Here is a 27,616-nt window from a genome sequence, read left to right on the forward strand (position 1 = left end):
CTTGTCTGTGGTTAGTTTCAACTCGTTCATCGGCGAAGGTGGACGGTTAGCTCAGTCATTTCTTGTTTTAAACACGATTTCAAATAAATTTGTGCATACGAATCGAAAAACAGCTCGCATTAACGTGTGATACAGGAATCTCGGATTTGAATATATAATAAATTATTAATAGTTGAAATAGTAATAGTAAGCGTTTTTCTAGTCGATATGGAAAGATCTTCGAATTTGCTGGTTTCCAGCCCAAATGTGAAGTATACGGATGATTATATTTTCGCTGATTATGATTATGAAGAAACTCTGGTCACGAAGAAGGGCGACGATCTGGTGGTAAGTGTTTTTCCTGGTTTCGCCGGTTCAGCCGGGTGTATTGATCGGGATATTTTCCTAGTGCGATGTTAATAGATGAATGTCCTTGGCCGTGGAATGCGTGGTTAGTCTGTATTTATGACCGGTGATAGGCACCATACATATTATGCACGAGTTATAGTACATATAGAAGTCAATTAACTTGCATGATTTAATTCTAGTGTTTAATATTTAGATCTTGTCTGTCTACATATTCATATTTCTCAGGTAGAGGTAAGAATTATCAGTTACGTCCATTAACTAGTTAGAATATAATAGATTAAACCTTCAGAATATTTTGTAGTATTTACACCAAACCGAATATATTAATGTGCATTAGTGTGTAGTTTTTACACTCTCTACATACATTTTCTTGTTTTTTAACAGGCAAAACCATTTAAAACTTCACTATGTCTCCGCACTGGCCGCAAGGTGGGCAAACTGGGCATCATGCTGGTGGGATGGGGCGGCAACAACGGGTCCACATTCACCGCAGCCGTGTTGGCCAATAGACATCAGCTGTCTTGGAACACGAAGAATGGAACTATGCAGTCTAATTGGTAAGGCTTTGTTGATATCTAATAAGAATAAAATTTGATGTAACTGATAAAATATATACAGGGTGGGTAAAAACAACTGCATTCCCGTTGCTAGAGAGGTTTTGGGATTATACTAAGCAACTTTTAATATGGGACCAACCCCAAAATCGCGAAAACAATTTGGCAGTTTCATACATTTTGGCTGGTCCATTTTCTATAGGAGGGTAATTTTTTTTTCGCAATTTCGCGGTTGGTCCCATAGTTAAAGTTGCTCAGTATAATCTCAAAACTTCCCTGGCAATGGAAATGCACTTATTTTTTAGCCACCGTGTATATGCTGAGTGTTGATTTTATTTAAGTTTTTTTTTATAAAATAAGGACCACTATCTATTTAATTGGTTTATTTGTACCGATTCCTTTAAGGTTGGGATCCATCACTCAGGCATCCACAGTCAGACTGGGCATGGATGAGAAGGGTCATGATGTATATGTGCCCATGTCACATTTGTTACCCATGGTACATCCTGATGACTTGGGTGAGTTTTTGGGAACACTTTATTTTATTATTATTAATAACACATTGTTATAATTCAGTATACATAGTCAGTATTCTGAATATACGAATACATTGAAGTGATTGAAGTACAAGTCACTTCCTAAGATAAAGATAGACTTTTGCACACCCACTTTGGCAGTAGAAAAAGTAGCAAATTTATAAAATGTTGATTTCACCGCCCATACAAAATAATTATATAATTATAGCCTTTTTCAACAAGGTGGGTGTGTCTGAGTAGTTCTTGGAAATACCAAAGCACAGTGGCGTTCAAAAGTGCATGGATAGATGTCGACCGTAATGCCTTAATATTACGGTTGAAACATGTCCATGTACTTTTGAACGCCAGTGTACCTAACGCTTATCTGCGTTCATTAGTTTAAGCCATTTTAGAATAGGTACTTGTTTTTACTTCCTGTTCGAAGTTTCCTGGTGATGAACGTAAAATCAAACTCGCTGCACGCGGGTACATAGTGTGCTCTCTGTCACACCTACTCGTCGTACTCTTTGCACTCTGCATTTTGAATAGATGTCTGGTATACGGGTCCGTGTTTCGGTCAGTATACGAATGATACAATACAGTACTCTTTATTGAACACCTCACAATCACATACACGTAGTTTACAATAAATGTACAACAACATAAACAAAGACAATAGAGGTAACAACAGGCGGTCTTATCGCTTAAGACCGATCTCTTCCAGACAACCTTTGGGTATCGGAGACAAAAGAAATAAAAGAATTAGAATATACGGTAGGTGGCGCAAAGAAAAAATATGAAAAGTCGAATTGAATAAGTATAACCAAACAACACAAAACATTAATATAAGATAAACATACTTAAATACGTATAACCATAAACATACAGAGACATACATACATACATTAAAAGTATAATGATCGTACGAATGTGAATGTCCTCTTATTGTTTTAGCGCTCGACGGTTGGGACATCAGCCCCCTGAACCTGGCTGAGTCTATGGTGCGAGCCAAGGTCATAGACTACGATCTGCAGCAGAAGCTGAGGAAAGAAATGGCTGCCATGAAGCCGCGGCCCGCGATATACGACCCGGACTTCATTGCGGCTAACCAGGTAAATCCACAGATTACACACGCTCAGGCCGAGGATTGGACACAAGCGGCGCGCGGCTAGGGTTGCCATATGGAAAAATTAAATGTCCGGGCAAAAATCCTGACATCACCCTAAAAATCCGGACATTTCTTATAACAGAGATTTGGCGTAGCTTGAACGACGCCCCGGCGGCGCGCTTGCGCTGTGCGGTGTACTGAGCGGCTACCGCGAAAACCGAAATTCGCCGATCTTTCTTTCTCTTTTACTCCAATGAAGGCGTAATTAGAGTGACAGAGAAAAATCCCCGCAATTTGCGAACTTCGATTTTCGCGGTTATAGCCCTGTAGCGTGGATCTACCTTTCCCTTTCCCTCCGCCCAATCCCGTAGCCCCCTCCCCGCGCGCACACGACCCGCGCCCGCGCCGCATCGCATTCGTTACGCAGTATATCACGTAAACACTAAACATTTTTTTTTATAAGGTCATTCCTAAAAATCCGAACACTTGCCAAGTCCGGCTGCAATCCGGACAAAAGGTCAAAAATCCGGACATGTGCGGACAAATCCGGACGTATGGCAACCCTACGCGAACCGCGTTCGATGTGTTTCCTCTCTGTCACACTTACGTATTTGGTCTAACTCTAACTCTCTAACTCTTGGTACTTGGTCTTGGGTTGGTTAGTATTTGTTGCCAGATTTAACAAAAAAAGTAATCGATAAGTTCGATCAAAACTAATTTTCATATTTTTCACCTTTTGTGCAATTTTTTTTTACAAATTGTTAATGGTGCGTTTTAGACCTCTATGTTCCTTATTTTTCTCTAGCGAGATTTTTCATAAATTGCTTTTGTGTGGTCTTCGTAAACGCTTTCATACTACATGGTCTGTGCGAGGCATTCTATGGGTTATTCGCAGACGGTCTAGAACGCAAAATGACTAGTGTAATATTTTGCCTATATCACTTTTAGTCTACATCGCGAACGGTCCAGAACGCAAAATGCCTACATCATTTTCGTCGTTTTATCTTTACGTTATAGAGATGTTGCCGGCTCCTATTCTGTGCTGTACCATTTGAAGATAACTAACGAACCTAACCTACCCTAGTGATATAAAAAATTGGTCATGTTGCGTTCTAGACCGTTCGCGATGTAGACTAAAAGGAATATAGGCAAAATATTACACTAGTCATTTTGCGTTGTAGACCGTCCGCGACTATACCCATTCTATGGTTTGTTATGATATTAAAAATCATACATTTTATTAACCATTGTTCTATTGTGGAATTGCTGTCGCACGTTGAAACCGATAGTCATGTTATGTCTAATGATTATTCAATCAATCAATCAAAGCATTTATTTTCAGGCTACTAAGGCCCATATAGATACATACCTTACAAACTAACATATATATACAATAATAAAAATCTTAAATACTAAAAAATCATTTTCGTGACGCAGTTATTGAGTGAAACAAACTTTGTTAGACGTAGGTACATATATTGTAATTTGAGCCACTCCTCTTTTAATTGGATTAGAGCATAATACATAATCCTATTAGCGGTACCCTAATTTATGTCGTTGTTGTTTATTATTTACGTAGAAAAAAATGTTTAAAAAAGAGTAATTTGAGTTTTTACTCTTAGGGCTGATTTAGACGGCGCGCGAACTCGCATGCGATTTTAGTTACATTGTGACTGTTGGTTGCGTCCAATTTAACCGACCCAAAATTGCGTCCAATTTAAGGCCAAAAGGCGCCATGCATGCCCCGAGGCGGCGCGCTGCGTGGCGCGGCGTAAACCGAATTCAGTGGCCAGTTTAAGGCTTGGCCACACACAGAGCGCGACGCAGCGCCGCGTTCGCGCCGCGTCCACGCCGCGCGACCGCGGCACATGCTAACAGGTTACCGACGTCAAACAGACTGCGTCCCGCCGGTATCACGCCCCGCTTCTGTCGCGCCCCGCGCCGCGCGGCCCCTTGCGTCCGCGCGGCGCGTGCGCAGCGCTGCGCCGAGCGAACGCGGCGGCCCGCCGCGTCGCGCAAGGTCACATCAGTAGGATCGGACGTTAGGCAGCGAGCGGTGCGCCGCGTTCCCGCGCCGCGTTCACGCGCGCCATGAGGGCGTGTTGTGAGCGTGAGGCCGGCGCGATCGGCGCGCGCCCTGTTTGACCAGGCATCGCGTCGGCATCACGCGGCGCGGACGCGGCGCTGCGTCGCGCTCTGTGTGTGGCCAAGCCTTTAGGGTGGCTGTGGGGCGGCAAATCTTTATAATTTATAAGTCTAGCAGGCGTATTATAGATGGCCTTATCTGCGTGATAAAATGACATTTTGTTAACACCATGCGGTTATAAATATATACATACAAATATGAACGCTGAAAACAATACACTTTTTTTTTTGGCCAGTCGTGTAAAAAGAGACAATGCACTGACATTGTCACGCTGTCATACATGTAGACAAATACGACCATCATATCCCTACTGGGTACTAAATTTTAAAATTTCAGTAGTTTACTGGTTTTATGACTCTCAGGGCCCAATTCGGATTTTGAAATAGACATCTATTAGACATTTTTTAGACATCACCAAGATACGATAACGATATGTTTAAGATCTAACCTGACAAATTTGACATTTGCGCGATTCTGGAGATAGGTACCTCTTGAACGATTTCCACAGGATATGACTTAGAGATCCAATTCACATCTAATACATATCTTACTCTATCTAACGTAAAAGTGACATTGGTTGCCCGAATTGCGCTGCAAAAGAGAACTAGTTGATATCTAAACTATAACGTATCTAGAATGGATCTGGTACGTGTCGCCTTTTGAAGTTCGAATACGGCAGTCATTCAACAGATTTCATGTAATATTGTAATCACCGTTGCTATGTAACCTTAAAAGTCAACACTGTGTTTACACGCTGCCACCACGTGACGCGAAAGACGTGTACTAAAGTTTACAAATTCAGCTACATTCAACACTTGCAATGAATGCGATCTCGAATCTTCCGTAGTTGTTAGTTTATTAAACAGGTGTCTTGTTTCGGCGTCTGGTTACTGAGGTGATTGTGATTTCTCGTTCATTTCCTGCTTTATTGATGATATTGATGTTCGACGTAAGCCTCTCTGTCGCACTTGTAAATTCGTACGTAAGTGTGACAGGGTGGCAATACCTCGACCGTCGTTCGAGGTAGGCCCTCAAGACAAACGACAGTTGAGATTTCCCAGTTGTAATTTATTTTTATTGTACTAGACTAGATACTATAGGTAGATGATATTCTTAAGTGCTGCCTAAATTGATGTTATTTATCAACCCGTTTTTCAGCGCATTAGGGTTTGTACAATGGAGGACAGAGATATATTTACACTTTTGCACCTTACTCCTTTGTAATAAGGCGAAAAATGTAAACTAATCTTTGACGTCGACTGTACTTTAAAAATCCTTTCTTAGTCAGCTCTACATAATATGAAAAATATATTCTATGTAACTGTTTTATATATTTAGAAGATACCTAATGTCACATAATATCATCATCATTATCTAAATCAAATCGTCACAAATTCCTCGTGAATTTGTGTTAAAATCTAAGCTTTGAAACACTTCATAGGACCTACTATTAAATATTTTTCATTCAGGCGGACCGCGCGACCCACCTCATCCGCGGCACGAAATATGAGCAGTACCTCCAAATCCGCGCTGATATCAAGGACTTCAAGGATCGCCAGAAGCTGGATAAGGTCATCGTGCTGTGGACCGCCAACACCGAGAGGTGAGTCGAGTTCCAGAAGACAATCCCAAGTACTTAGTTACCTTAAGGAGGGAGGGGGAGTAAAAACGACCAGTACCTCCCAATGCGCGCCGATTTTAAGGACTCCAAGGATCGCCAGTGAGTGGCTAGCAGACAGGAGGCTTAATATCTCGGCTTTTTCCAATAGATTTATCGGAACTTATTTAGTTACATTGCTATTCGATAAAATATCGTGAGCAAGAATTATTCCTAAATCCGCTTTATGCTAACATGGGTTCTGTTGCCTAAACCTTGTACCTACAAAGAGGAGGCCCGTGCCCAGAAAATAATTACGATTATGATTTAAATAGCCCATTTTGACAGTTTTTAGCTGTACTTTATAATGGCTATTTATAGCCACCAACGCGAGACGAAAATCACTTTTCTCATTCCCATAGAGACATTATCATATTTGGCAAAGAAACAAGTCTGTCGCACAAGCGTTCTTATACCGCCTATGACGTAGTACCCACGTCTCGCATCACGCCATACTCATAACAATGCATACTATAAAGTATTATTATTCACATTACTATACCTATACATAAGATGTTTTAGAATTACACGCTAAGGGATGACGTGTATATGATACTTAGAACTTGCCTGGCAATAAACTGTGTTTGCGTTGCCTGGTACTAATATTCATGCATTACGCGGAAAATTACGTAGTTACCTGCAATAATATGTTACACTTCAAAAGCCGCAAAAATATGTGGCACGCTCTTATGGCTGTACGAATAAGATCGTGTCAGATATTTTTGCGGCCTTCATTGTGTAACATATTATTGTTGGTGACTGTACTATTATTATAAAAATCATTGTCAGTTTTCAATAAGTCAATATATTACCTACAAATACTTAAGTATGTACTACTAAACAAATAAATATGTAGTATATTTCTATCTGTAGCCTTAGGATGTGATATTGTTATACAATAATTATTGTTGTATCTTAATACAAATGAGTTTTAAAATTACGTTTTTTTTGTCATAAGCTTGTTTTCATTATTAGGGCTAACTATTCTTAAGAAATGTATGTAAGAAGGATTAGAACTTGTAAGACGCAGAAGAGTCTTTTTCTAATAAAAAGATTCAAGAGGCATCCGCTTTTATTTGTTTCGAGATTTAAGCTAGTCTGAAAATATTTCGATAGAGATAAAATCATCAAAAAGACTAAATGGGGCTACCTATGCCATTAAAATTGTGCGATTTTTACTATTTAAATCAGTTAAAAGGAACGCAATGTCAAAAAACTGCTGTGTTCGTAATTCTGTAGGTATCGACGACATGTTGCACGTGCGAAAAGTAATAATAGCCTATTCGGGCGTTAACCTCCGATGAAAAAACCAGACCACCTATCTATACACGCGTCAACTTAAATAGTAAGCCCTATTTCTATTTAAATAAGGTATATTTTACAGTGCGTTTAGTGTAGTAAGGTTAGACGTGATGCGTAAATTGTCTCAGAAATGTAAGAGCTTAAGTGACAACAATTTATTATTATAACATGACATTTTTACGCGAAGTATGGCGTATTGTTAAAAAATCGTGCTCTCCATGCATTGATGAAACGGACCGTTAAACTTCTTAGATTTTGATAAAGATTGCTTGTCGGAAATTGACTTTTAAGTGCTCTTGATTTGGTATATTTTTGAAAATCACGATTTAATTTGGCATAAAGTAAAATAATTATGAGGAATTGTTAAAGCTTATCTTATCAGGTAATGCATCGTGTTAGTGCAAACGGTGGTAGATTATCTGTTTGAATGACTAATGTAAACGTTTTTATGTTCCGTAATCCGTATTATGCGGTAACTCTGGCTGTCAAAAGTTGACCGTACCACAAAACAGGGTACAGCGCCTTAACGCATTCACTGCCAGGGGGCGTGGCCTAGGAACAAACTTGTATGACGGTGAACGCACACGTGCGTCGGGGGCTGTGAATGTGATATACTACAAACAAATAACTAGTATAAATACGGTAAATCTTCATTAACCTTGGCGCACATGTGGCCTCTGATAAAAGCTAGGTTAATTTTGGTTAGGTCGACTGTTCAATATTGACACTATTGTGTTCCAAAGACGCCATTCAAAAATATTAGAAGGATGATAAGTTTTATTTACAAGATCGTTTAATTAAAACCATATTGGAATCGAAATCGTTTAATGGATATCACATAGCAGGTATACGTGTTCTTAAATATAAGCTGTTCATGTGACGCCCTGTAAGGCCCACTTGCACCAATTTACTAACCCGGGGTTAACCGGTTAAAACTAGAGTTACCATGTACAATTACAATGTTGAGTACAATTTGACACTAGGTTAACGGTTTAACCGCTTAACCCCGGGTTAGTGAGATGGGCCTAAGGGCACAGCAACATAGTTCCACATACTAATCTATCCTAAGACTGTACATATTTATTTACATATATTTTGTATCAAGCAGAAACGTCTGCGAATGATCCTATAAAATTTATTCTAAGCATATGCACCAAGACATGCACATGGTAAAGGCAGGCTTTACCGTGACGCTCAGGCGCTCAATAACATAGCATTAAGATAATTGCCTGCATTCGCTGGCACAGCCAATTTAATGAACGCCGCTTCGAAAATTGTAGCTCGGGCTGGTGGTTTAAATGGATAATGGAATTAATGAACGAATAATAAGCTTACGGTTCCTTTGTTTAGACAGGGACAAAGTGATTTTTAGAGAGAGATGAGATGATAATGTTCATATCCATCGTATGAGATCAGTGCCCTGTTTATCAAAAGCTTGGAACTTGTAACAAGTGGAAGTCCCTTTCTAACAAAAGCTGTCAAAAAGGGATTCCACTACAAGTACTAATGTAAGTAAGTTGTAATGGGTATTACAAGTTACAAGCTTTTGGTAAACAAGGCACTGATATAATTATTTTACTAGCGACCCGCTCCGCCTTCGCACGGGTTAACAAATGGTCGGGTGACAAGCATAAGTCACTAAGTACTATCAAAAAATTAAAGTAACAATGCACTTTATTACACTTGTAACACGGTTTATTGTCCAATAATTTCAATGGTGTTAGTTAGTGACTTTTGCTTGTCACCCGACGAAGTTATACACCTAAACTTTGAGAGACTAGTAGAGGCCATTGAACAGTTTCAACCATTTTCTTGTTTTGCCAGGTTCTGTGAGGTGAAGCCGGGAGTGCACGACACGTCGGACAATATCGAGAAAGCTCTGCGCAACAACGAGCCTGAAATCTCACCATCCACCATCTTCGCACTCGCTGCCATCGACGAAGGGGTTAGTTTTTATCCAGAGTAGTCAATTCAATTCAAATCATATGACTTGTGTGTATATGGCAACAATGAAGCCTATAAAATATGCCGTCAGTTTCTATTGCCAGGTAAGACTTCTTTGAAATTACCTCATTTTTTTGGCCAGCAGCTAGGGTTGCCAGATGGTCGGGATTTGGCGGGATTCTCCCGATTTTTAGCATGTGTTCCCGATTCCCGACAAAGTGTAAACTGTCCCGAAAAACAGCTTCACGTTATAAAACAATAATTTCAAGTTCCGAACTGTCGTCGAGCAAGCGAGCTGACGTAGTGCCAATAATGTAAAATATCGCTGTTTTTAATACAATTACTTTAATTCGAATGTTTTTTTCCCGACTAAAGTCCCAAAATCCCGAAAAATTGATATTGTTTCCCGATAATAGCGCCTTTCGATCTGGCAACCCTACCAGCAGCGTTTACCCTTTATACAAGATGTCTTTGACAAAGTTAAAAAATACATGACGGTGTCTTTTAATATAGCTAAATGCCTAAAATGACTATTTTGTACTTTCGAGCGCATAACCAACAAACGAAGCGATAGTTGAATATTTTCCTGTTATTTTCAGTGTTGCTACATCAACGGCTCCCCGCAAAACACACTAGTTGATGGCGTCGTGGAACGCGCGGAGAAAAATGGAGTGTTCGTGGCTGGAGACGACTTCAAGTCCGGACAGACCAAGCTCAAGTCCGTGCTCGTCGACTTCCTAGTGTCCGCCGGTCAGTAACAATGCTTACTTGTAGAGGAACGGAGTGTTCGTGGCCGGTGACGATTTCAAGTCCGGACAGACCAAGCTCAAGTCCGTGCTCGTCGACTTCCTAGTGTCCGCCGGTCAGTAACCATGCTTACTAGTTGAGGAACGGAGTGTTCGTGGCCGGTGACGATTTCAAGTCCGGACAGACCTAGCTCAAGTCCGTACTGGTCGACTTCCTAGTGTCCGCCGGTCAGTAACCATGCTTACTTGTTGAGGAACGGAGTGTTCGTGGCCGGTGACGATTTCAAGTCCGGACAGACCAAGCTCAAGTCCGTGCTCGTCGACTTCCTAGTGTCTGCCGGTCAGTAACAATGCTTACTTGTAGAGGAACGGAGTGTTCGTGGCCGGTGACGATTTCAAGTCCGGACAGACCAAGCTCAAGTCCGTGCTCGTCGACTTCCTAGTGTCCGCCGGTCAGTAACAATGCTTACTTGTAGAGGAACGGAGTGTTCGTGGCCGGTGACGATTTCAAGTCCGGACAGACTAAGCTCAAGTCCGTGCTGGTTGACTTCCTAGTGTCCGCCGGTCAGTAACCATGCTTACTTGTTGAGGAACGGAGTGTTCGTGGTTGTGACGACTTCAAGTCCGGACAGACCAAGCTGTAGTCCGCGCTCGTCGACTTCCTAGTGTCCGCCGGTCAGTAACCATGCTTACTTGTAGAGGAACGGAGTGTTTGTGGCCGGTGACGATTTCAAGTCCGGGTTTTCAGAGGTCGGCAATGTGGCTTCTTTGATGTTACTTATCTCTATCGGCGACACACACACAACGCAGACACGCTTTTTAAAAATGTTATCGCCTGTACATAATTTAACTAGGTATGTTATTGCAATAACATTATTGATTGATCGATTGACAATTACCGCTTCAATTTTTTGACGATGGTTTATTACATAAAAAAAAAAATTTAGGACACGTCTCCAAATTCATACGTAAACTTTAACTTCCAGGTCTAAAACCGGTATCAATCGTAAGCTACAACCACCTCGGCAACAACGACGGCAAGAACCTCTCCTCGGCCAAGCAGTTCCGCTCCAAAGAGATCTCCAAGTCTAACGTGGTTGATGACATGGTGGAGAGCAACAGCATGATGTACAAACCGGGGGAGAAACCCGACCATGTGGTGGTCATCAAATATGTACCATATGTCGGTAAGTGACGTGTATACCTAGAACTTTGTGTAGCAAAAACAAAGGATTAACAAAATTAAACATCGATAAGCAACTCAAGTCAAAGATACATACAAAATGTCTAATAAATGGTTGGTGTCGGAGAAACAACCTCTCCTCGGCCAAGCAGTTCCGCTCCAAAGAGATCTCCAAGTCCAACGTGGTCGATGACATGGTCGAGAGCAACAGCATGATGTACAAGCCGGGGGAGAAACCCGACCATGTGGTGGTCATCAAATATGTACCGTATGTGGGTAAGTGACGTGTATACCTAAAATATTTCTAGCAAAAACAAAGGATTAACAAAATTAAAAAAAAAAAAAAAAAAAAACATCAACATTTATTCAGCAAATAGGCCACAAGGGCACTTTTACACGTCAACATTGAATTTACATAAAAGCAAAAATAATAACATCAACAATTTTATAAAATAAAACTAACAATTCAATCTAACGTATTACAATTACTAAGAGATGTATATGGTCTCTTAATGTCGAATTACATACAAAATACAGATAAAAAAACACACACAAAAAAAATCTATAATATTTAGAGGTGTAAATGTCTCTAGGTGTCAGAACTATAAGATTATATAGTTTATCAAGTTATCCTTAGAGATGTATAAGGTCTCCAAGAGTCAATATCCTGTATAATTAATACATTCATTAAAAGAAAAGAAACATACGAGAACAGAATGAGGCGTCTCACTGTAATTAATTAATAAAAGTTACTAAGTATAATAGCTCGTGTTAGCTTAACAGACCAGTCTCCACAAACAGCACCCGTTCACGAGTATGACGCGTATCTCAGCCATCGCCTCCCTCAACCTTCATTCGGGAAAGTGGCGATAAACATCGATAAGCAACTCAAGTCAAAGATACATACAAAATGTCTAATAAATGGTTGGTGTTGGAGAAACAACCTCTCCTCGGCCAAGCAGTTCCGCTTCAAAGAAATCTCCAAGTCTAACGTGGTTGATGACATGGTGGAGAGCAACAGCATGATGTACAAACCGGGGGAGAAACCCGACCATGTGGTGGTCATCAAATATGTACCGTATGTTGGTAAGTGACATGTATAACTAGAACTTTTTCTAGCAAAAACAAAGGATTAACAAAATAAAACATCGACAAACACAATCGATAAGCAACTAAAAACAAAATGTCTAATAAAAAATGGTTGGTGTCGGAGAAACAACCTCTTAACGGCCAAGCAGTTCCGCTCCAAAGAGATATCCAAGTCTAACGTGGTTGATGATATGGTGGAGAGCAACAGCATGATGTACAAACCGGGGGAGAAACCCGATCATGTGGTGGTCATCAAATATGTACCGTATGTTGGTAAGTGACATGTGTAACTAGAACTTTTTCTAGCAAAAACAAAGGATTAACAAAATAAAACATCGACAAACACAATCGATAAGCAACTCCAAACAAAATGTCTAAAAAATGTTTGGGGTCGGAGAAACAACCTCTCCTCGGCCAAGCAGTTCCGCTCTAAAGAGATCTCCAAGTCTAAAGTTGTCGATGACATGGTCGAGAGCAACAGTATGTACAAGCCGGGGGAGACGCCCGACCATGTGGTGGTCATCAAATATGTACCTTACGTCGGTAAGTCCACTTATGGCTACGGAGAATTTCAATAAAAAGTAAAGGAAGTTTCCAAAATCTTATATATATAATATAATATTTTTTTACAAGGGGACAGTTTGTGAATGGAACCAAAAGCGAAAGAAAATTATGACCCACTTTCATTGCTATTGAGTACCTACATTTATATATTTTTCACTGCCATTATCTTCCTACAGGCGATTCAAAACGCGCGATGGACGAGTACACCTCCGAGATCCTCCTTCACGGCACCAACACCATCGTGGTGCACAACACGTGCGAGGACTCGCTCCTGGCCGTGCCGCTTATCCTGGACTTGGCGCTGCTGGCCGAGCTGTTCTCCAGGCTGTCTCTGCGCAGGCAGGGGACTGAAGGTGAGCCACACGTGACCAGTACACCTCCGAGATCCTTCTCCACGGCACCAACACCATCGTGGTGCACAACACGTGCGAGGACTCGCTCCTGGCCGTGCCGCTTATCCTGGACTTGGCGCTGTTGGCCGAGCTGTTCTCCAGGCTGTCTCTGCGCAGGCAGGGGACTGAAGGTGAGCCACACGTGACCAGTACACCTCCGAGATCCTTCTCCACGGCACCAACACCATCGTGGTGCACAACACGTGCGAGGACTCGCTCCTGGCCGTGCCGCTTATCCTGGACTTGGCGCTGTTGGCCGAGCTGTTCTCCAGGCTGTCTCTGCGCAGGCAGGGGACTGAAGGTGAGCCACACGTGACCAGTACACCTCCGAGATCCTTCTCCACGGCACCAACACCATCGTGGTGCACAACACGTGCGAGGACTCGCTGCTGGCCGTGCCGCTTATCCTGGACTTGGCGCTGCTGGCCGAGCTGTTCTCCAGGCTGTCTCTGCGCAGGCAGGGGACTGAAGGTGAGCCACACGTGACCAGTACACCTCCGAGATCCTTCTCCACGGCACCAACACCATCGTGGTGCACAACACGTGCGAGGACTCGCTCCTGGCCGTGCCGTTTATCCTGGACTTGGCGCTGCTGGCCGAGCTGTTCTCCAGGCTGTCTCTGCGCAGGCAGGGGACTGAAGGTGAGCCACACGTGACCAGTACACCTCCGAGATCCTTCTCCACGGCACCAACACCATCGTGGTGCACAACACGTGCGAGGACTCGCTCCTGGCCGTGCCGTTTATCCTGGACTTGGCGCTGCTGGCCGAGCTGTTCTCCAGGCTGTCTCTGCGCAGGCAGGGGACTGAAGGTGAGCCACACGTGACCAGTACACCTCCGAGATCCTTCTCCACGGCACCAACACCATCGTGGTGCACAACACGTGCGAGGACTCGCTCCTGGCCGTGCCGCTTATCCTGGACTTGGCGCTGTTGGCCGAGCTGTTCTCCAGGCTGTCTCTGCGCAGGCAGGGGACTGAAGGTGAGCCACACGTGACCAGTACACCTCCGAGATCCTTCTCCACGGCACCAACACCATCGTGGTGCACAACACGTGCGAGGACTCGCTCCTGGCCGTGCCGCTTATCCTGGACTTGGCGCTGCTGGCCGAGCTGTTCTCCAGGCTGTCTGTGCGCAGGCAGGGGACTGAAGGTGAGCCACACGTGACCAGTACACCTCCGGGATCCTTCTCCACGGCACCAACACCATCGTGGTGCACAATACGTGCGAGGACTCGCTCCTGGCCGTGCCGCTTATCCTGGACTTGGCGCTGCTGGCCGAGCTGTTCTCCAGGCTGTCTCTGCGCAGGCAGGGGACTGAAGGTACACCTCGGAGATTCTCCTCTAAGGCACTCAGACCATTTAACTTTTCGTATGCGTGAACGCGGATTCGTTTACGAGAAAACTTATGAAAGAAATACTCGCGGTGCGCGAGAGGTTAAGTTACATAACCTTACACTTAAAGTCCTAATTATAAACAATATAAGGTGGCGTTTACTACGTTACGTTACTCGTTACGAATCCTAGAGGGCTTCGTTACTTTTAGGGTGCCGTACACAAAGGGTAAAAACAGATCCTATTACTAAGACTCCACTGTCCGTCCGTCTGTCTGTTACCAGGCTGTATCTCATGAACCGTGAAAGCTAGACAATTGAAATTTTCACAGATTATATATTTCTGTTGTCGCTATAACAACAAATACTAAAAAGTACTCGCTGTTTTCTTATGTATGGCATCTATTTCAATTTTGAGAGAATGTTGTACTATCCCCAGAATGGAGCGGTCTCCACTGCGTGCTGTCCTCCCTCTCGTACCTGCTGAAGGCGCCGGCGGTGCCGGCGGGCGCGCCGGTGGTGAACGCGCTGTTCAAGCAGCGCGCCGCGCTAGAGAACATCCTGCGCGCCGCGCTCGGCCTGCCGCCGCTGCACCAGCTGCAGCTCGAGCACAAGGTAACAGGACTAGTTAGCATATAGCCGGTGGTGAACGCGCTGTTCAAGCAGCGCGCCGCGCTAGAGAACATCCTGCGCGCCGCGCTCGGCCTGCCGCCGCTGCACCAGCTGCAGCTCGAGCACAAGGTAACAGGACTAGTTAGCATATAGCCGGTGGTGAACGCGCTGTTCAAGCAGCGCGCCGCGCTAGAGAACATCCTGCGCGCCGCGCTCGGCCTGCCGCCGCTGCACCAGCTGCAGCTCGAGCACAAGGTAACAGGACTAGTTAGCATATAGCCGGTGGTGAACGCGCTGTTCAAGCAGCGCGCCGCGCTAGAGAACATCCTGCGCGCCGCGCTCGGCCTGCCGCCGCTGCACCAGCTGCAGCTCGAGCACAAGGTAACAGGACTAGTTAGCATATAGCCGGTGGTGAACGCGCTGTTCAAGCAGCGCGCCGCGCTAGAGAACATCCTGCGCGCCGCGCTCGGCCTGCCGCCGCTGCACCAGCTGCAGCTCGAGCACAAGGTAACAGGACTAGTTAGCATATAGCCGGTGGTGAACGCGCTGTTCAAGCAGCGCGCCGCGCTAGAGAACATCCTGCGCGCCGCGCTCGGCCTGCCGCCGCTGCACCAGCTGCAGCTCGAGCACAAGGTAACAGGACTAGTTAGCATATAGCCGGTGGTGAACGCGCTGTTCAAGCAGCGCGCCGCGCTAGAGAACATCCTGCGCGCCGCGCTCGGCCTGCCGCCGCTGCACCAGCTGCAGCTCGAGCACAAGGTAACAGGACTAGTTAGCATATAGCCGGTGGTGAACGCGCTGTTCAAGCAGCGCGCCGCGCTAGAGAACATCCTGCGCGCCGCGCTCGGCCTGCCGCCGCTGCACCAGCTGCAGCTCGAGCACAAGGTAACAGGACTAGTTAGCATATAGCCGGTGGTGAACGCGCTGTTCAAGCAGCGCGCCGCGCTAGAGAACATCCTGCGCGCCGCGCTCGGCCTGCCGCCGCTGCACCAGCTGCAGCTCGAGCACAAGGTAACAGGACTAGTTAGCATATAGCCGGTGGTGAACGCGCTGTTCAAGCAGCGCGCCGCGCTAGAGAACATCCTGCGCGCCGCGCTCGGCCTGCCGCCGCTGCACCAGCTGCAGCTCGAGCACAAGGTAACAGGACTAGTTAGCATATAGCCGGTGGTGAACGCGCTGTTCAAGCAGCGCGCCGCGCTAGAGAACATCCTGCGCGCCGCGCTCGGCCTGCCGCCGCTGCACCAGCTGCAGCTCGAGCACAAGGTAACAGGACTAGTTAGCATATAGCCGGTGGTGAACGCGCTGTTCAAGCAGCGCGCCGCGCTAGAGAACATCCTGCGCGCCGCGCTCGGCCTGCCGCCGCTGCACCAGCTGCAGCTCGAGCACAAGGTAACAGGACTAGTTAGCATATAGCCGGTGGTGAACGCGCTGTTCAAGCAGCGCGCCGCGCTAGAGAACATCCTGCGCGCCGCGCTCGGCCTGCCGCCGCTGCACCAGCTGCAGCTCGAGCACAAGGTAACAGGACTAGTTAGCATATAGCCGGTGGTGAACGCGCTGTTCAAGCAGCGCGCCGCGCTAGAGAACATCCTGCGCGCCGCGCTCGGCCTGCCGCCGCTGCACCAGCTGCAGCTCGAGCACAAGGTAACAGGACTAGTTAGCATATAGCCGGTGGTGAACGCGCTGTTCAAGCAGCGCGCCGCGCTAGAGAACATCCTGCGCGCCGCGCTCGGCCTGCCGCCGCTGCACCAGCTGCAGCTCGAGCACAAGGTAACAGGACTAGTTAGCATATAGCCGGTGGTGAACGCGCTGTTCAAGCAGCGCGCCGCGCTAGAGAACATCCTGCGCGCCGCGCTCGGCCTGCCGCCGCTGCACCAGCTGCAGCTCGAGCACAAGGTAACAGGACTAGTTAGCATATAGCCGGTGGTGAACGCGCTGTTCAAGCAGCGCGCCGCGCTAGAGAACATCCTGCGCGCCGCGCTCGGCCTGCCGCCGCTGCACCAGCTGCAGCTCGAGCACAAGGTAACAGGACTAGTTAGCATATAGCCGGTGGTGAACGCGCTGTTCAAGCAGCGCGCCGCGCTAGAGAACATCCTGCGCGCCGCGCTCGGCCTGCCGCCGCTGCACCAGCTGCAGCTCGAGCACAAGGTAACAGGACTAGTTAGCATATAGCCGGTGGTGAACGCGCTGTTCAAGCAGCGCGCCGCGCTAGAGAACATCCTGCGCGCCGCGCTCGGCCTGCCGCCGCTGCACCAGCTGCAGCTCGAGCACAAGGTAACAGGACTAGTTAGCATATAGCCGGTGGTGAACGCGCTGTTCAAGCAGCGCGCCGCGCTAGAGAACATCCTGCGCGCCGCGCTCGGCCTGCCGCCGCTGCACCAGCTGCAGCTCGAGCACAAGGTAACAGGACTAGTTAGCATATAGCCGGTGGTGAACGCGCTGTTCAAGCAGCGCGCCGCGCTAGAGAACATCCTGCGCGCCGCGCTCGGCCTGCCGCCGCTGCACCAGCTGCAGCTCGAGCACAAGGTAACAGGACTAGTTAGCATATAGCCGGTGGTGAACGCGCTGTTCAAGCAGCGCGCCGCGCTAGAGAACATCCTGCGCGCCGCGCTCGGCCTGCCGCCGCTGCACCAGCTGCAGCTCGAGCACAAGGTAACAGGACTAGTTAGCATATAGCCGGTGGTGAACGCGCTGTTCAAGCAGCGCGCCGCGCTAGAGAACATCCTGCGCGCCGCGCTCGGCCTGCCGCCGCTGCACCAGCTGCAGCTCGAGCACAAGGTAACAGGACTAGTTAGCATATAGCCGGTGGTGAACGCGCTGTTCAAGCAGCGCGCCGCGCTAGAGAACATCCTGCGCGCCGCGCTCGGCCTGCCGCCGCTGCACCAGCTGCAGCTCGAGCACAAGGTAACAGGACTAGTTAGCATATAGCCGGTGGTGAACGCGCTGTTCAAGCAGCGCGCCGCGCTAGAGAACATCCTGCGCGCCGCGCTCGGCCTGCCGCCGCTGCACCAGCTGCAGCTCGAGCACAAGGTAACAGGACTAGTTAGCATATAGCCGGTGGTGAACGCGCTGTTCAAGCAGCGCGCCGCGCTAGAGAACATCCTGCGCGCCGCGCTCGGCCTGCCGCCGCTGCACCAGCTGCAGCTCGAGCACAAGGTAACAGGACTAGTTAGCATATAGCCGGTGGTGAACGCGCTGTTCAAGCAGCGCGCCGCGCTAGAGAACATCCTGCGCGCCGCGCTCGGCCTGCCGCCGCTGCACCAGCTGCAGCTCGAGCACAAGGTAACAGGACTAGTTAGCATATAGCCGGTGGTGAACGCGCTGTTCAAGCAGCGCGCCGCGCTAGAGAACATCCTGCGCGCCGCGCTCGGCCTGCCGCCGCTGCACCAGCTGCAGCTCGAGCACAAGGTAACAGGACTAGTTAGCATATAGCCGGTGGTGAACGCGCTGTTCAAGCAGCGCGCCGCGCTAGAGAACATCCTGCGCGCCGCGCTCGGCCTGCCGCCGCTGCACCAGCTGCAGCTCGAGCACAAGGTAACAGGACTAGTTAGCATATAGCCGGTGGTGAACGCGCTGTTCAAGCAGCGCGCCGCGCTAGAGAACATCCTGCGCGCCGCGCTCGGCCTGCCGCCGCTGCACCAGCTGCAGCTCGAGCACAAGGTAACAGGACTAGTTAGCATATAGCCGGTGGTGAACGCGCTGTTCAAGCAGCGCGCCGCGCTAGAGAACATCCTGCGCGCCGCGCTCGGCCTGCCGCCGCTGCACCAGCTGCAGCTCGAGCACAAGGTAACAGGACTAGTTAGCATATAGCCGGTGGTGAACGCGCTGTTCAAGCAGCGCGCCGCGCTAGAGAACATCCTGCGCGCCGCGCTCGGCCTGCCGCCGCTGCACCAGCTGCAGCTCGAGCACAAGGTAACAGGACTAGTTAGCATATAGCCGGTGGTGAACGCGCTGTTCAAGCAGCGCGCCGCGCTAGAGAACATCCTGCGCGCCGCGCTCGGCCTGCCGCCGCTGCACCAGCTGCAGCTCGAGCACAAGGTAACAGGACTAGTTAGCATATAGCCGGTGGTGAACGCGCTGTTCAAGCAGCGCGCCGCGCTAGAGAACATCCTGCGCGCCGCGCTCGGCCTGCCGCCGCTGCACCAGCTGCAGCTCGAGCACAAGGTAACAGGACTAGTTAGCATATAGCCGGTGGTGAACGCGCTGTTCAAGCAGCGCGCCGCGCTAGAGAACATCCTGCGCGCCGCGCTCGGCCTGCCGCCGCTGCACCAGCTGCAGCTCGAGCACAAGGTAACAGGACTAGTTAGCATATAGCCGGTGGTGAACGCGCTGTTCAAGCAGCGCGCCGCGCTAGAGAACATCCTGCGCGCCGCGCTCGGCCTGCCGCCGCTGCACCAGCTGCAGCTCGAGCACAAGGTAACAGGACTAGTTAGCATATAGCCGGTGGTGAACGCGCTGTTCAAGCAGCGCGCCGCGCTAGAGAACATCCTGCGCGCCGCGCTCGGCCTGCCGCCGCTGCACCAGCTGCAGCTCGAGCACAAGGTAACAGGACTAGTTAGCATATAGCCGGTGGTGAACGCGCTGTTCAAGCAGCGCGCCGCGCTAGAGAACATCCTGCGCGCCGCGCTCGGCCTGCCGCCGCTGCACCAGCTGCAGCTCGAGCACAAGGTAACAGGACTAGTTAGCATATAGCCGGTGGTGAACGCGCTGTTCAAGCAGCGCGCCGCGCTAGAGAACATCCTGCGCGCCGCGCTCGGCCTGCCGCCGCTGCACCAGCTGCAGCTCGAGCACAAGGTAACAGGACTAGTTAGCATATAGCCGGTGGTGAACGCGCTGTTCAAGCAGCGCGCCGCGCTAGAGAACATCCTGCGCGCCGCGCTCGGCCTGCCGCCGCTGCACCAGCTGCAGCTCGAGCACAAGGTAACAGGACTAGTTAGCATATAGCCGGTGGTGAACGCGCTGTTCAAGCAGCGCGCCGCGCTAGAGAACATCCTGCGCGCCGCGCTCGGCCTGCCGCCGCTGCACCAGCTGCAGCTCGAGCACAAGGTAACAGGACTAGTTAGCATATAGCCGGTGGTGAACGCGCTGTTCAAGCAGCGCGCCGCGCTAGAGAACATCCTGCGCGCCGCGCTCGGCCTGCCGCCGCTGCACCAGCTGCAGCTCGAGCACAAGGTAACAGGACTAGTTAGCATATAGCCGGTGGTGAACGCGCTGTTCAAGCAGCGCGCCGCGCTAGAGAACATCCTGCGCGCCGCGCTCGGCCTGCCGCCGCTGCACCAGCTGCAGCTCGAGCACAAGGTAACAGGACTAGTTAGCATATAGCCGGTGGTGAACGCGCTGTTCAAGCAGCGCGCCGCGCTAGAGAACATCCTGCGCGCCGCGCTCGGCCTGCCGCCGCTGCACCAGCTGCAGCTCGAGCACAAGGTAACAGGACTAGTTAGCATATAGCCGGTGGTGAACGCGCTGTTCAAGCAGCGCGCCGCGCTAGAGAACATCCTGCGCGCCGCGCTCGGCCTGCCGCCGCTGCACCAGCTGCAGCTCGAGCACAAGGTAACAGGACTAGTTAGCATATAGCCGGTGGTGAACGCGCTGTTCAAGCAGCGCGCCGCGCTAGAGAACATCCTGCGCGCCGCGCTCGGCCTGCCGCCGCTGCACCAGCTGCAGCTCGAGCACAAGGTAACAGGACTAGTTAGCATATAGCCGGTGGTGAACGCGCTGTTCAAGCAGCGCGCCGCGCTAGAGAACATCCTGCGCGCCGCGCTCGGCCTGCCGCCGCTGCACCAGCTGCAGCTCGAGCACAAGGTAACAGGACTAGTTAGCATATAGCCGGTGGTGAACGCGCTGTTCAAGCAGCGCGCCGCGCTAGAGAACATCCTGCGCGCCGCGCTCGGCCTGCCGCCGCTGCACCAGCTGCAGCTCGAGCACAAGGTAACAGGACTAGTTAGCATATAGCCGGTGGTGAACGCGCTGTTCAAGCAGCGCGCCGCGCTAGAGAACATCCTGCGCGCCGCGCTCGGCCTGCCGCCGCTGCACCAGCTGCAGCTCGAGCACAAGGTAACAGGACTAGTTAGCATATAGCCGGTGGTGAACGCGCTGTTCAAGCAGCGCGCCGCGCTAGAGAACATCCTGCGCGCCGCGCTCGGCCTGCCGCCGCTGCACCAGCTGCAGCTCGAGCACAAGGTAACAGGACTAGTTAGCATATAGCCGGTGGTGAACGCGCTGTTCAAGCAGCGCGCCGCGCTAGAGAACATCCTGCGCGCCGCGCTCGGCCTGCCGCCGCTGCACCAGCTGCAGCTCGAGCACAAGGTAACAGGACTAGTTAGCATATAGCCGGTGGTGAACGCGCTGTTCAAGCAGCGCGCCGCGCTAGAGAACATCCTGCGCGCCGCGCTCGGCCTGCCGCCGCTGCACCAGCTGCAGCTCGAGCACAAGGTAACAGGACTAGTTAGCATATAGCCGGTGGTGAACGCGCTGTTCAAGCAGCGCGCCGCGCTAGAGAACATCCTGCGCGCCGCGCTCGGCCTGCCGCCGCTGCACCAGCTGCAGCTCGAGCACAAGGTAACAGGACTAGTTAGCATATAGCCGGTGGTGAACGCGCTGTTCAAGCAGCGCGCCGCGCTAGAGAACATCCTGCGCGCCGCGCTCGGCCTGCCGCCGCTGCACCAGCTGCAGCTCGAGCACAAGGTAACCTGACTAAACTGCAAAACGTAATTCTCCTGAACAGGCAACATTGTCTTAATTTTTTTGGTCTTGAATTACGTTTTGCAGTATAGTCCCGCTTCGCACGGGTTACACAAAACCTTAACAAATCATACACCTAAACCTTCCCCAAGAATCACCCTATTGATAGGTGAAAACCGTATGAAAATCCGTTCATTAGTTTATCTCTAACATACATACGAACCGACCTAAGAGGATATAACCAAATGTCTGTCTGTCTTCTTCTTCGCGTTATCCCGGCAATTTGCCACGGCTCATGGGAGCCTGGGGTGCGCTTCCCTTGACAACTAATCCTATGATATCCAAATGTCTGTCTGTAATTTTTGGTATAATAGTCTGCCGATTTTTGCGAGGAGGGGCACGTCAAATGGGGTCATCCATTAATTACGTCACACGAATTTCTAGGTTTTTTGACCCCTCCCCCCTCCTTGTCACACTTGGTCACATTTGGCAAACCCCTCCCCCCCTAGTGTGACGTCACATTTTTTCTACGAAATCGCCAAATCGAATTAAGTAAGTACCTAAGTATTATTAATATTTTTTCAAAATATTTTTGACGATATAAATATTAGTAATTTTATAACCCAAAACTGCTTAGGAAAGAAAATTCAACAAAAAAAAACGATTATCGTTTTAAAAACTTGTTATTTAAATGTATTGCGATTAAAATAATTTAAATAAATTTTCGGTTACTGATGAAGTTAAAGTGACGTCACAAAGTTTGTGTCTCCCCCCTCCCCCATGTCACAATATGTCACATTTTCTTGACCCCCTCCCTTCCCCTAAACGTGTGATGTAATTAATGGATGACCCCAATGTATACGTAACGTAAAAATAGCCATGTTAGATAAACGTCAGTCCCTACAAAGTGTATAACCATCGGCCGCCTATTTTCGACAGAGGGGAACGCCTGTTAGGTTCCGTTAGGTTATATTCTCTAAGGCACAGACAGACGCGGCGGGGAACTTTGTTTTATAAGTGATATGCCATTTTTATAGCAACACTATCTTAGAGCCAAATATAAACTTCTCAGTTTATATAAACGTGATAACCGACCATAAACTGAGCACTTCAGACGTCATTATATCACCCAACAATAATTGTTATTCCAGGTCCCATTCCTGATGTCGGACCTCCGTAGCGGCCGCATGTTCGCGGGCGGGGCGCCCCCTTCGAAAAAACAGAAAGTCGCCCACACGAATGGCGATAAGTAAATAGATAAAAAAATCTTATTACCCCTGTAAGCAAATAGGCTTAAACAATATTTCTATCGCCCCTAAAGTTATGGACGAGTTGGACGACGAAGAACCTTTCGTCTGTCTAAGCACTGATCAGTGCGCACGAATTGAAATCCTTTGTATACAATAGGTTTAAATTCTTTCGCACTGATCAGTGCTTATACATACGAAGGGTTAAGAGTCCGCAGTCAGCTCAGTTCTCCATACAAACGTAGTTACGCTCTCATTTTAAAACGACAAGTTAGATTGCTTTGAAACTCTGTACTTACAATAAGATAAGGTATATCGAGTTCTGTAATTTAGTTTATGTAACTTCAGATACCATAGTTAAAAAATATAGCGAATTTAAGTTTTTAATACAAAACTTGTTACTGCTTTATTTCGTTTGTTTTATAAACTGGAGCTATATAAACTAATCACAAGACTAGTTCATATAGCTAGTAGATTGTATGTGCAAAGTTTAATTACAATACAACACATAATTTTAAAATGAGAACAAAACTCCGTTTTTATGGGAAGGTGAAATTCGGCCGAGTTTGCTGGGGACCCATAACTAATTTATTTTAGGCTTTTTCTACAGTGTACCCATTTATATTCAACTTTAGAGGGAGCTATAATACATGCAATATATAATAATAGGCCATTTTTAGTCGTCCATTTCCTGGGGTTTGAATAGGTGAAAGCGTGACGGATGCACGGCGTTCCATGTCGAAAGAAAGAAAGAAATATTGTTTGAGTTTTAAAACTGCTTAGTTCAGAGCAAAGAGAATTGATTGTAATAGACAGAAGTCTAAGAAAAAAGGTGCCCCTTATTTTGACATCCAAAACAGATGGCGCTGTACTGCGCTATATGTTTTGCGGTCACAGAATTGTCAAACGTCATCTTTTGTCAATCAGACAGCAAAAGGAAAACCGAGGAAAAGGTGGATGGACTGTGTGAGAGATGATATGAAACTAACGCAAGTGAATGATGAAATGACGGGCGACACAGAGGTGTGGAAGAGAAAGAAATGCTGCGCCGACCCCAAGTGAATGGGACAAGGGCAAGAGAATGATGATGAGACCGCAAAATGTATGGAGCTGTACAGCGCCATCTCGTTTACCAGTCGAATTCGAAGCACGAAATTTTCTTAGATTTTACGCATCTTCAATCGGTATACATTTGATCAGAGTAATTGTAATCTGTAGAGCACAAATATAGCTTTGTGTCGGATCACCTAATTGTCTTAACATATCGCCGACTCGATATTACAAATATTACAAAGTTCTATGTTACATTTTCAAGATGGTTGAAATTCGACTTAATGTCAGTATAACAATGTTCAAATTTCAGTTCGATAAAAGTGAAACATAGAACCCTGTAATATTGGGCCAGCGAGATCTAGATTCAAACTGCCAGATTTTTAAGAATAACTATTATAATCTTTTTTTATTTTCATTACAATCCTGCAGGAAATAGTCATAGGGGTAAATGTAATGTGGTTTTACTGATTTTTATTCTAAAATTCTGCTTTTCCTTAGTGAATTATAAAGTTTTGTGGAAAAGTTTTGTCTCTAAGTTAATCTCGTTGTGTCCTAGAACTCACTAGTTATTTTAAATGTTGGTACTTACTCCACAGCTTATTAGCGGCGAATTAAATTATATAATGTTTAGAATTGTTCTTGTTGTACTTTATCTATTTATTTATTTGAAGGTTGTGGTAATTCTTCGAAACTATACAGTTGTTGACAGGCGTGTATTTGTTATCAATGTACTTTGAAGTTATTGTATTTAATTCTCGCAACTGTAAAAATTTATTTATTTGTTTTCACCTCTTTGTTTCTGAATTTATTTACACCTTTCATTAATATAAACGACCAAATCTCATCAATGTCTTGTGAAGAGCCTGTGTTGTGTCTTGAGAGAATATAGGTAATGGTACTTTTGATGAATTTATCTAAATCGAGTGTCAATATTATAGGTAGTTATTTACGATTTTGACGAGTATAGTAAGTAATCAAACTAAACGTTGTTAATTAACTTCAAAAACATAATTTTTTAGTTTTTTTGTCTTTAGCTGTATGACCGTGTCGGTTATGTATGTACATGAACATTCATTTTCACAAGTTCATCTCAGTATCATTCCATGATAATTATACTTTTTGCGTTTTTAAAGATTGTATAAGTGAGGCTTCTATTGCATTAGTTTTATGATTATTGTGAAACGAAATCTCTCTATTGGTTATTATAATTTATTTGTACTCCATTTTGGATGCATTATTATAGTACTTAAAAATAGAAAAGACCAGTATATTACGCATTTATAGTCAAAGTATTTCTTTTTCAACATTATTTTTAGTTATTAGTAGTTCAATTATTAATCTCAGTATTTGGTAAGACTTACAGTATTATCATCAATTGCAATATTATTTTTCATTTTTATAGCAGAGTGATATGAAAATTAAGAACGAATTAGTTGGTTGTAAAGGCTTCTACAGACCTTGCAACAAATGACATGCGATTTCAGTTGATTGCTGGCTAATTGACATGCGGTTATCGGTGACATTTGGAAAGACCTTAAAGGGCTTAGCAGACTTCTAGAAGTTTATTCTAATGAAATTTAATAAATACTCGGGCTAAATGAGAAATAATATTTTAGTTTCCTACATTTGTGATGTCCATGGCTGTTAAGTTAATCATGCGTAGTTTAACTGTGTTAATACATATTTACACTAATTTAGTAGCGCGTTTTTAAAAATGCTGAAGAATATAGGTACCTACTTATTGCTTTTTCTACTACTGGTATTAGATAATACTATCATAGTATTACCGCAGTCTATACAGACGTTCGACGAGGATCGAGGGGCGTTCACGCGCACCCGAGCTGCATACATCGCTGTCAGCGCATTGTTAGTAGCTCGGTACACGTCAAAGGCCGTCGGACAACTGTTACTTTTTACACTGTGGTATTACTATGTGTTTTTGTAAGTGAGATATAGTTAGCGTCTAGCGTCTCGTCGCGGACCACTATACCTTTTGTAATGTTTTGGACACGTCACGTTAATGTATTTTTTTAGATTAAATATGTTGTTTGTCGTATTTGTTCACTAAAATTCATGGAACTCATTTCAAAATATTGCACGTTTCACTTGCGTATGAAAGTTCATCATAGCCATACGTGTATCATCTTGTTGGAAAATATCTTGACGTCAAAATTAACTTTCAGCGTTAACCTTTTCCAGGCCTCAACAAACTACAAGGATTTCCCAAAAATTTCAAATATATAGTCAGACCGTAAAAAGTCTGCAGCGATTTTGATAGCCCACGCAGTTTAAGTGTCACTTTAAACGTCAAACTTCTATGAAATTATGACGTATAAATAACACTCACGCTGCGTGGGCTATCAAATCCGCTGCAGACTTTTATTGGTGCGACTTTATTAAAATTAATGCAGCTTTGATGATTCTTTTAATGACAAGTCACTTTTCCCGAAAGTCCAATCGAATATGAACCTTATATCAAACTCCTAAAGATGAAATTGTATTGGCGCGTATGTGGTTGTTAGGTGCACTATGCCTGGAAAAGGGGTAACTTAAGGATGGCTCACTCTAGAACGGCTGGTGACGTGAAGGTTTTTTATAAAACTGAAGTGTCGGACGCCTCGGCCCGGACCCGGTCCGTTTTAACGCGAGTAATCCTTTATAGTCATAAGAGAATTAAAGCCAAGGCTAGGCTTGAAAATGTATTTTATAGAGGGTAACCACTCGTATGCTTTATGCAACTGTAGTTGCAAGCTGTCACCCTTATTTTCACATAGAGGTCACTGAAAAATATCAATCATGTGAGTGGAATAATAGAGCTTATCCTTTATCGACCTGTTCTGCGATGTCTACGTGTTATTATTATCATATATAATAAATTTATTTTGTGATTGGACATTGGGTTTTATTTAATTTGAATATTAATGAATGGTTTTTTAATCACAACCTGATTAAATAAAGAGAGTTAACCATTGACTTATATATTACTTCGTAAAGACGGGCCATTACGGGCACCAGGCCAAGCATGCAGTCCAACGCAACTAGTTGTAACCAATCGCGTTGGGGGTCATCCATTAATTACATCACACGTTTAGGGGGAGGGAGGGGGTCAAGAAAATGTGACATATTGTGACATGGGGGAGGGGGGA

General features: G+C 46.8%; 1 protein-coding gene and 1 pseudogene across 1 annotated transcript; both read left to right on the forward strand.

Moving 5' to 3' along the window:
* Positions 1 to 27,363, forward strand: LOC134672956 (inositol-3-phosphate synthase). The gene is made up of 11 exons (XM_063530907.1): positions 1 to 327; positions 733 to 905; positions 1,308 to 1,420; positions 2,372 to 2,529; positions 6,141 to 6,274; positions 9,455 to 9,575; positions 10,174 to 10,324; positions 11,307 to 11,507; positions 13,333 to 13,509; positions 15,320 to 15,495; positions 23,322 to 27,363. Exons 1-11 carry the CDS (start codon positions 208 to 210, stop codon positions 23,421 to 23,423), a joined length of 1,626 nt encoding a protein of 541 aa, XP_063386977.1. The 5' UTR covers positions 1 to 207; the 3' UTR covers positions 23,424 to 27,363.
* LOC134672827 (uncharacterized) lies at positions 18,544 to 22,182 on the forward strand (annotated as a pseudogene).
* Positions 27,364 to 27,616: the final 253 nt, after the last annotated feature.

Source organism: Cydia fagiglandana, chromosome 17 (assembly GCF_963556715.1).
Source record: "Cydia fagiglandana chromosome 17, ilCydFagi1.1, whole genome shotgun sequence".
Classification (NCBI taxonomy): Eukaryota; Metazoa; Arthropoda; class Insecta; order Lepidoptera; family Tortricidae; genus Cydia; species Cydia fagiglandana.

Coding starts and splice junctions, on each gene's coding strand:
- LOC134672956 (XM_063530907.1), top strand. CDS start 208: ATGGAAAGATCTTCGAATTTGCTGGTTTCCAGCCCAAATGTGAAGTAT. Junction 906..1,307: donor GGAACTATGCAGTCTAATTG/GTAAGGCTTTGT, acceptor GATTCCTTTAAG/GTTGGGATCCATCACTCAGG. Junction 15,496..23,321: donor AGCTGCAGCTCGAGCACAAG/GTAACAGGACTA, acceptor TTGTTATTCCAG/GTCCCATTCCTGATGTCGGA.